This window comes from Paramisgurnus dabryanus, chromosome 10 (assembly GCF_030506205.2).
Source record: "Paramisgurnus dabryanus chromosome 10, PD_genome_1.1, whole genome shotgun sequence".
NCBI classification, from domain to species: domain Eukaryota; kingdom Metazoa; phylum Chordata; class Actinopteri; order Cypriniformes; family Cobitidae; genus Paramisgurnus; species Paramisgurnus dabryanus.
Window position 1 is genome coordinate 652,501 of NC_133346.1, and position 10,662 is coordinate 663,162.

Genomic DNA, 10,662 nt, shown 5'->3' on the forward strand with positions numbered 1-10,662 from the left:
CCAGAGCTCCAGGAGAAGGGCGGATTATTTTGCCAGGTGTCTCCAGTAGCTCTGGGAATGTGGTGTTTTTTTCTGGACTGAGTAAATCAATCCATTGTTTGGGGGCGGTGTGGTGTGGATGTCCCGGCCGCAGACGATCCGACCTCCGAGCCCCAGTGAGATGAGCCCTTCTGTAGAGACGGAGTTGGTATATCTTAACTAGAAGTCTCCATCACCTTTGGTCACGGTACATAGCCGCGCACAATATCGCCCGATCTCATTACGGCTCTTCTGCGCTGTCACGCGGTTTTGTCTTCTGTAACACAGACCCTGTTGTGGGTGCAGTTCACTGACTGGTCATCCAGATTAAAATCTCTTTTTCTCTTTGATTAGGATTTCCCAAAGCAGGTGCACCTGTGCCACAGACGGGCCCCTCGTTCGGACGGGTGACCAACAGCAATCAGAAAAGCCCGAATCCTCCTGTGCCTAAAGCTAACCCCAAAGACGGAGAGGATACACTGGTACAAAGAGCCGAACATATGCCAGCGGACACGCGCACGCCCATGTGTGCCCACTGTAACACCATCATCAGGTGAGATGAAACTCTTCATCCTTGTTTACCCTTGGGAATCGTTATGAAAAAGTGTAAGAGCAGAGTTTAAAGCAAATAAACAACATCTGACTGTTACACGAGTAAATACAGTGTATCAGATCAACTCCATAGATGAAAAACATTCATGTGAATCTCACCGTTTACTCATTCACTCCTGATCAAATGTATCTTTACATGACTTGACCTTTAATGTTTCAATGTTTATTTCATAAATTCCCATCATGATTATGAAAATGAGTAATCCTTTAAAGCAATTCTTACTTCTTATCAGTCCCTCAAAAAAAATAAAAACGATTATGCGATCGCATGATTCAGCGCATAATCAGCCAAAGTCCACATATTTATGCGGGCTGCATTTTTTCAAATATGCCGCACTTTTGCACCATAAATTGCAGATTTCCGTGCACGAAATATGCAGGGATTCCATGATTTCATAATCCCTGCATTTTCGTAGCAACAATCTCATATATCTTAGCAGAAAGTTCACAATTGTTGCATTAACTTCACACAAGTGCAGCCATGTGCCCTGTAGTCATGGGGTTCCCACGGGTTCTTGAAATCCTTGAAAGTTTGTGAATCTGGAGAGGAAAATTTAAGTCCCTGGGAAGTTTTTGAAAATATACATACATAGATACAGGTCATTGAAAGTGCTTGAATCTATTTTATTATTCTGTGTAGTGTAGGACAATATCCTAACAATTCTAGACTTTTTAAGCACACGTGCTAAACTGTTCACTTTAAATGCTTATATCTTCTGTATGTGAATGTTGATTCATACCAAAATGCTTTTTTGCATAGTTGTGTTTGACACATAAAAACGTCTCGGGTTACGTATGTAACTGTTGTTCCCTGAGAAGGGAACGAGACGCTGCGTCTCCCTTGCCATACTTTCTGCGTCCCTGTAACGCCGTCTTTGGCAATATTTCAGATAGCGATATACTTCCTGGCTCTTGTGTCACCCTGTCTTTGTCGTTAAGCCTCACCATTGGTTGAATTTGATATACACATTCAGACGCACTTACCCCTGGAGGCGTCCCCAAAGTGTCACCACAGTGACGCAGCGCAAGTTCCCTCGAAAGGGAACAGTAACAATGTATCTTAAAAGGTAACACAATGTAACCTTGCTCTCACTTGAAATGTGTCCCCACATTTAGTCCTTGAATTTGAGGTTATTTTACCTGGAAAGTTCTTGAAAGGTCCTTGAATTTGAAATTAACTAAAGTGTGGGAACCCTGAGTGACGTGATTATGAGATGTCAACATCACTGAAAAGCTGCAAAAGCTGCAAAGAGTTTTTGCAAGTTCCTGCAATTCTATCGCATAAAATTGCGTAAATATTCTGCATATTCCATCACATTTTTTAAGAAAACATGCCGCAAGATCAAGGTTTTTTGTGATCAACAATAAAAAAAAAACGTTTTTCTGTAAGGACTGGCTTATGTTGTTTTGAGGAGAGAGATGTTGCAATACTTCTGTTTTTAAAGTCAATCTTGAAAGCATTGAATTTTGTGTTTATTCCCATGATAAAAGTCAGGATTATTGTTATTCCAAGGGTTAAATGATTAGTGTGGTTTTCAGTTCAAAGTGTCTGTAATAGTTTTGATGTGACGGTCAGATCTCCTCTAGTGTGAAGTTTAATTTACAGAGGAACATGAGTTTGATTCATTTGGCATGACAGTGAGGCTGCTCTCTCTCTCTCTCTCTCTCTCTCAATTCAATTCAATTCACATTTGCTTTATTGGCATGACTGTAAATTATACAATATTGCCAAAGCATGTATATAGGTATATAAAAAAAAAAAAAAAAAAAAAAAAAAAAACAAAGAAAAAAAAGAAAAAAAAAAAATTTTCTGTATAATAAGAAAAAAATATGATCAAATCAACATTTTAAATTAACATCATAACACATTAGAACATGTCTGAACATTTGACATTACAATGTTTTAATATATACACACACATACTGAGGGTTATTGTGGTGGACAGTAGGGAAACACACTGAGGTCAGACAAACACACACACACACACACACACACATACACATATTACGCATGCACGCGCACACACACACACACATACACTCACCCACATACATATTACGCATACATACACACATACACATTATACACACACACATTTACCTGCTGTCCCTTAGGCTGTGGCACATCCACACGTATCTAGCAGCCAGTGCTGCTGTTTGTCCCTTTCCTAATATTATATTAATTTGTTGTACTTCAGTCTTGGTGGTAAAGTTCTTTATTGAGTTACTGAATTTATTTAAGTAGAGATCTCTTATAGTTTTGTATTTGTGGCAGTGAAGGAGGAAGTGCATCTCTGTCTCGATCTCTCCTGTCCTACAATGAACACACACCCTTTGCTCTCTGGGTAACCAGCTCTTTCTGTGTCTGCCCGTCTCAATGGCTAGGCTGTGCTCACTGAGCCTGTACTTGGTCAGGATCTGTCTCTGCTTTGTGTCTTTGACACTTTGGAGATATTCTTCTAATTCATAATTTGATTTTAAAGTTCGATAAAATTGTAATTTACTTTGTGTTTTAGTTTCTTGATCCCAATGTTCCAGATAAGTATTTTTAGATTGTTTAATAATTTGATTTATTTTAATGTTTGGATGAGAAGCAGTGCTGGTTTGAGACTGGTTGGTGTTAGTAAAGTTAGTCAGGTTAGTAAGCTTCAGAACCAACTTACTGAGGGGATTTTTTTCAGGGTTCAGTTCTTGGCTTTGTAACGCTTTAAAATGTAGCGATTCTGTGGGACTTGATTTTAGATGCATCCAGAATTTGAGGGATCTTTTTTGCATATTGATAATCAATGGGAATCGGCCTAATTCTGCCCTACATGCATTATTGGGTGTCCTTCTTTGTAATTTTAGGATGAGTTTACAGAATTCTGTGTGTAGGGCTTCTGTTGGATGTTTGTCCCATCTTGTGTAGCTCTGATCACTGAGTGGACCCCAAACCTCACTTCCATACAGCGCAATGGGCTGAATCACACTATCAAAGATTTTACACCAAATTGGAATTGGTATTTCAATATTTTGGAATTTTTTCTTGATGGCATATAGAGCTCTTCGGGCTTTATCTTTGAGAGCATTCACTGCCATACTGAAACTCCCCGATGCAGTAATGATAAGACCGAGGTAAGTGTACTGCATCGTGTGGTCTAGGGTGGTGCTGCCTAGATTGAACTGGTATCTGTGTTCCTGACATCTGGGCTTTTTCTGGAAGACCATAACATTGGTCTTTTTTAGGTTTACTGCCAGGGCCCAGTTCTGACAATAGTCCTCCAGCAGGTCCAGGTGCTGCTGTAGTCCCTGTGCAGTGGGTGACAGCAGCACCAGGTCATCTGCATACAACAAGAGCTTAATGTTCTTGTCTTGTAGAGTAAGTCCAGGGCCTGTCGACTGGTCCAACTGCACCGCTAGTTCATTAATGTAAGTGTTGAACAGCGTTGGACTTAGGCTACAGCCCTGCCGTACTCCTCTTTTCTGGGTAAAGAATTTTGTATGTTTGTTGCCAATTCGTATTGCACATTTGTTATTTGAATACATTGATTTTATAATATCATAAACCTTACCCCCTACACCACTTTGTAAAAGTTTGTAGTATAATCCGTTGTGCCAAATAGAATCAAATGCTTTTTTGAAATCGACAAAGCATGCAAATATTTTTCCGTTTTTGGTTTGTTTGACGTGTTTATTGATTAGGGTGTGTAGGGTATAGATGTGGTCGGTTGTTCTGTAATTTGGAAGAAAGCCAATCTGACTCGGACTCAGGACATTGTGTTCGGTAAGGAAGTTTACAATTCTATTGTTTAAAATACAGCTAAATAACTTCCCCAGATTACTGCTCACACAAATGCCTCTGAAATTATTAGGGTCTAATTTATTCCCACTCTTATGAATTGGGGTAATAAGTCCTTGGCTCCAGATGTCAGGAAAACAGCCTGAACTGACTACAATGTTAAATAATTTGAGCACAGCAGTTTGCAGATCAGGTGTGCTGTATTTCAGCATTTCACCTAGAATGCTGTCAGGACCACAAGATTTCTTACATTTTTGGCTTTTGAGTTTGTTTGTCAATTCTTCATGTGTAATTGGGAAATCAAGTGGATTTTGATTATTTTTAATTGTGTCTTCAAAAGTTTGTAGATTTAAATTGATCAGATTATAATTGTCATTGAGTTGGTTTGGTGGAATTTCTTTATATAAATTTTCAAAATGTTTTGTCCAGATTTCTCCATCTTGTATTGTTAGGTCTTGTGGTTTTGTTGTGCTCAGATTATTCCACATGTCCCAAAACTGATTCTGGTTTATTGAATGCTCTATTTCCTGTAAATGTTTGGTTAGATGGTGTTGCTTTTTTACTCTAATTGTGTCTTTATATTGTTTTAGTTTTGAACAGTATTCAGTTCTGATGTCTGTGTTGTTTAGTTCTTTATGTTTCAGATTTGATAGTTTTCGAAGTTGTTTCCTTAATGTTTTGCACTCTGAATCAAACCATTTTTCATGTTTTGGTCTGTTTTTAGTATGCTTTTTGCCTTTCTTTTTTAATTCACTTCTTTGTGCTGCTTTTATAAATATGTGATTTATTTCATTTGTAGCCAAATTAACACCATCTTTAGTTGTTTCAAATGTTTTATTAATAAATGTATTTATTAAATTTTTTAGTTCTTTTGAATTGAGTGCTTGGATAAATTTGTCTGGGCTGTCTGGACCCCATCTGTATCTCTGCTGGACCTGATACATTTTGCAGGTTTCCAACCTGTTTTTTTCTGGTGTGTGACGTGTTTTGATATAAATGTTAGTTTGGTTATGGTCAGAGAGTGGGGTTTGCTGTTTGACAGTGAATGCACTGAAGGAGGAGTGGTCCATGTCAGTGATGGCATAGTCAACTACACTAGCTCCAAGACCTGAATAACACGTAAACCTCCCTAAAGAGTCCCCTCTCTCTCTCTCTCTCTCTCTCTCTCAGTACAGTAAGAGTTGATGGTCTCTGCAGGTTTATCATCATTCAGTAGTTGCGACTGGACCGTTATAGCTCATTCCCCGGAGATCACGAGCTCTGGTATAGGTTACACCGCTGCGGCCCGGGCACAGACTCTTAGACTCCTGCTGAAAGTGCCCGTGACATCCAAGCTTAAAGTCTCAATTTTCTCCATTTGATATCCACAGTGTCTGTTGTTTTCCCTTTCAGCTAATCATCCGATTTGTAACCCTGTCCTCACATTACCTGAACAGATAACTCCCATCACATCACAGATTGACTCTCTTAAAACGCCTGTTTTCACAGTGTCACAGTCCAGCTCTGATATCATGTGAAACACAACATGGAGCTCAACACCTGACTGATGTGGTCATCACTACTGTAAATATAATATGCGTGTTGTTTTGCAGGGGTCCGTTCCTGGTAGCCATGGGTAAATCCTGGCATAAGGATGAGTTTTCCTGTGCTCACTGTCACTCCTCACTGGCGGATTTGGGATTTGTAGAAGAACGAGGGTCTGTCTTCTGTGAGAACTGTTATGAGCAGTTCTTTGCCCCCGAGTGCTGTCGCTGTCAACAAAAGATTTTAGGGGTGAGTACAGTTAGGGCTCATTTACATGTTTTTTAAGTTTTTATGTGCTTTGGGTCGTTTAACAGGTTCAAAGTGCAAGTTTTTAAAACTGACAGCGTTATTGTTTCCTTTGTTAATGACATAAATGTGCAAAACGGTGATGTGATGGTTATTCAGTCTATAGGTATGCGCGGGTACTTTACAACTACATCAGCAATAACTGATTTTATGTGCATAAGAAACGAGTAATGGAAACACCAAATTTTGAATAAAAATTCCTTAATTTTAAGTTTATACAGTCGCTTGATGTGGTTTTTCATGAAAAAAAGACGTAGCAAACATTAAACCCACATGACTGATTGTCTACAGTATCTGTATCAGCTCGACGTCATCGCAATGCCCTTGCTGTTAGTGCCTGCATCAAAAACTCTGCATTTCTTCTTCTGTGCACAGCATTCAGTTTAGCAATTATAAGCTGCACTGCTAGTTCATTTATAACTTGCCAAATCATATCTAAATGCAGTCTTGTCTCCATGTTCTAAGCACTGTGTGCGTTTTATGTACTGTTGGTTACTAGGTTAAACAATACCATACCACCGTCATTTGCTCAAATTTTTTTTTTTATGGAAATCCACCTAATTTGCATTTCTTTGTATTTCTTTTTTTGCACATTTTGATACATTTTGGTAAGAGCACCACCTGGTGGATAATAGGGGAAATATGGATTGCTGTTAACACTTGTCATTGACAGAGAAGCGACGAGATAAGTCATCAAGGGGGAGAAAGAGTTAATACAAGTGTTATTTTAGATGGTAATGTTAGTAAATGAATCGATCCATTACATAAATCCAGAACAGAATCAGTCGGAGTGATTCTCAGTGAACTTTAATCTGGATCATAAGATCTGAAGAAGCTGACATGAGCCGATCAGATGTGTGACTGTTAGCACTTCAAAAAGCCATGAGCAGAGAGATGAAGGAGATTTTCTCACTGGATTAATGATTATCTGATAATAATTATCTGTGGAAAGATTAAACATGCTTTTGGCATTACTGAAGATCTGTTCATTCATTTGATCTTTTCAATGGACTTCAGCAGTACTTAAAAATATTTCAGCACTTAAGTGACATCTATAAACGTCTGAATGTCATTGCTTTAAGTAACAAAGCTTATATACTGTTTTATATATATATATATATATATATAAATAAAACATTAATACGGCCATGTAAACATGACGATGCAGTATAAGCTTGTCAAGTCGAACTCATTACACATTTATTGACACCATTTATTGATTACACTTCTGTCTTAATTTCTATTTTCCAGTATAAATATATATATATATGTAAAATAAATTTTTTGTGTCCCAAGAGTACGTATGTGAAGTTTTAGATCAAAATACCCAACAGATAACTTTGTAGGTGTGAGCAAAAATGTGCTGTTTTACGGTGCCCTTTAAAATGCAAATAAACTGATAATGCAAACACTGATCACCATAATTGTAATGGAAATTGAAACTCAATTTCTGATATCACAAGGGGAGACAATTTTCAATAAGCTATTTTTTCACATGCTAACAGAGAGTGGTTTACCAAAACTAAGTTAGTGGGTTGATCTTTATCACATTTTCTAGGTTGATAGAAGCACTGAAGACCCAATTATAGCACTTAAACATGAAGACAGATTTTCATGATATGTCCCCTAAAAGCATCTCTAGCATGTAAGAGTCAGTGTAAGTAAGAGCAGATGTGCTCTGCGATCTCCATTAATCTGCAGTTTTCATCCGTTAACAGGAAGTCATCAATGCCCTGAAGCAAACCTGGCACGTTTACTGTTTCCTGTGTGCCTCCTGCCAGAGGCCAATCCGTAACAACACCTTTCACCTGGAGGACGGACAGCCGTACTGTGAGACAGGTGAGAGAGCCTGTGGGCGATCAATTACCCATAAACCCACCCGTGACCCAAGACCGCTGAACTCATTACAGTGCTGTCACTGACTGCTCATTAATGCTGGAATTCATCATTATAACCATTCAACTGACACTGATCTGAGAACAGTCAAATCTTTACAGCTTAGTGATCTCTTCATTGAAATCTGAGATTCATTTGCTGATTTCTCATTTGTTCAGATTACTACACTCTCTTTGGCACCAGCTGTCACGGCTGTGATTTCCCCATTGAAGCTGGTGATAAATTCTTAGAGGCGTTGGGCTTCACCTGGCACGACACCTGTTTCGTCTGTTCGGTAGTTCAACATTCATCACATTACCTCATGAGACTTTGTTTTGTATTTTAAGTCATTCTTCAATCTCATTTTTTGTAGGTCTGCACTGAGAGTTTAGAGGGTCAAGCCTTCTTCTCCAAGAAAGACAAGCCCTTGTGCAAGAAACACGCTCACACCGTCCAATTCTGAACACACGTCTGTTGTACGATAGCCAATGAAAATAGATGGAGAACAAGCTGATTGTGGTGTCAAGAATTGACATTTGAGATTTATTTGGCTATGTTAATGCGAAATAAATAAAAAATTCAATGTGCGTTTATGAAAACAACTCAACAGCAAAAGCAATTTTAGAGAAATCTGATAAGATAGATCACATTCTGACAGATCCTAAATCAGTTTTTCATGTACTTCCTAAATGAGGTATCGACCTTCCTTCATAACAGTTTTAAAACCCCTTAACTGGCACTTAGTGGGACACCTGAGTTTACTTCAATGTTTTGCATGTAAATTTTAATCATGACAAACTATATACACTTCAAAAAAACGCCTTTCTTACTTAGTATTTTTGTCTTGTTTTCAGTACAAATATTTAAAAATTCTTAAATAGAGATGTATTTTCTTGATGAGCAAAATGACATGAAAATAAGGCAAAAGTTTTGAAATGACAATAAAATATTTTCTTTCTTAGTATTTTTGTCTTGTTAACAGTACAATTATCTAATAATCTTAAATCAAGATGAATTTTCTTCAATTGACCTAAGAAAATTAGTTTTCAATTTAAGTGAATTTGTGCTTAAAGCAAGCAAAAACAAAAATCTGCCAATGGGGTAAGAAAAAAATCTTGAAATAAGTTTACTTTTTTAAACACTTAATTTTTTTGTTTGTTTTAAGCACAAATGACTGAAAACTGGACAAAAATACTAAGAAATGTAATTTTGCGGTGTAAGAATGTAGTTTTCATATTTCAAAACCTTTTAGCAGTAATAATAATGCAGTGACAGTCATTTATTAATTTGAGTATGCAGCAAACCAATGACACCTAGTGGCTGTTGTATGTAAAGCCACTATAAGTGTAATCCAAACCTCAATTTTGTGATAAGTGTATGTATTAAATATATACGTTATTGCCTTATTTATTTTTTTTACAATAGATGTAAACTGCTATAAGAAGAGTTATTTAATATTTTCCCCTCCAGACACTTCAAGGAGTCTTCCTAAAAACAAGACCAAGATTAGGCCAAAACAATGCCAGAGTTAAATTAATTTGAAGGGGTACATCACCCCCCACACACTCAAAAGGGCTGCACCAGTTAAGGGGTTTAATGGTCCATTAAGTTACACTGTGGATGTGTCTTTATTCTGGGTGACTATAATGTGATTTAAAGTTTGATTGAGAATACACATTGCCATAAGAGAAAATAATGTCAGTCTATCTGTTATCTGCATTACAGAAGTTGTTATTCTATTTTACACATGTATTTAAAAGAGGCTATGAGTTCATAATATATTTTTCAAACGTCGCACATGAATGACCTGCAGACTGTAAGATGAATGGAAGTTTGTTACTGTATATCAGCCAGCGCTCCTCTCCTGCTGCTGTTATTTATTAGATCAGGACTTTTGATTTCTGGGCTTTTCATGGGCTTTGCACATATTTCATAGCACGGCTTTAAGATGAACAGTGATATTTAATGTTTTTTTTATGTGGGCTCTGATGATCTTTATGGGTTGATTCAGTGTTTGGTTTATATTGTTTAATGGTCAGTCTCATAATGGGCTTCAGCTTTATTTGTGCCTGTGTGATCATGTAAAGAGATAAACGTATGTTAGTCATTCCGACAGCTGTTATCATGTTTTAGAACTATAGTTTTAATCTAATAAGGGGGTTGATGGTTCATGAACTTTTTTTAAGCTTTGTGTTTTCAACTGTAATACGCTATAAAATAATAAAAATCAGTGTTCACATCAGACTCTAAGTGATTTTTAAATGAAAAACAACATTAGATGTCATTATATAGAGGATGTGTTACCTGAGAGTGATCTCACAATGTCTGTAATAGCAGCTCAGATTCTAAACCATGACACAACCACACATCCTGCACTCCTGTTTCATATGTAAGGAATAATTGACGACGGGCCATTGAATTATAAGAAAATAATGCACACCCAAGGTGCATCATTTTCTTATAATTCAACACTGCAAGAAATGATTTTCAAGAAAATAAATCTTAGTATTTTTGTGTTGTTTTCAGTAAAAATATCTAAAAATTCCTAA

The 10,662-nt window shown here is 37.3% G+C and overlaps 1 protein-coding gene across 3 annotated transcripts in view; it reads left to right on the forward strand.

The window, feature by feature from the left end:
- pdlim5b (PDZ and LIM domain 5b) overlaps positions 1 to 10,355 on the forward strand; it is a 61,764-nt gene extending 51,409 nt beyond the window's left edge. For all 3 annotated transcript variants that reach the window (XM_065264420.2, XM_065264411.1, XM_065264427.1), the window contains 5 exons: positions 373 to 571; positions 6,001 to 6,181; positions 7,957 to 8,077; positions 8,293 to 8,408; positions 8,487 to 10,355. In XM_065264420.2, coding sequence (XP_065120492.1) covers positions 373 to 571; positions 6,001 to 6,181; positions 7,957 to 8,077; positions 8,293 to 8,408; positions 8,487 to 8,576 — 707 coding nt within the window. In that variant the 3' untranslated portion in view covers positions 8,577 to 10,355. The remainder of the gene's footprint in view (positions 1 to 372; positions 572 to 6,000; positions 6,182 to 7,956; positions 8,078 to 8,292; positions 8,409 to 8,486) is intronic.
- Positions 10,356 to 10,662: the final 307 nt, after the last annotated feature.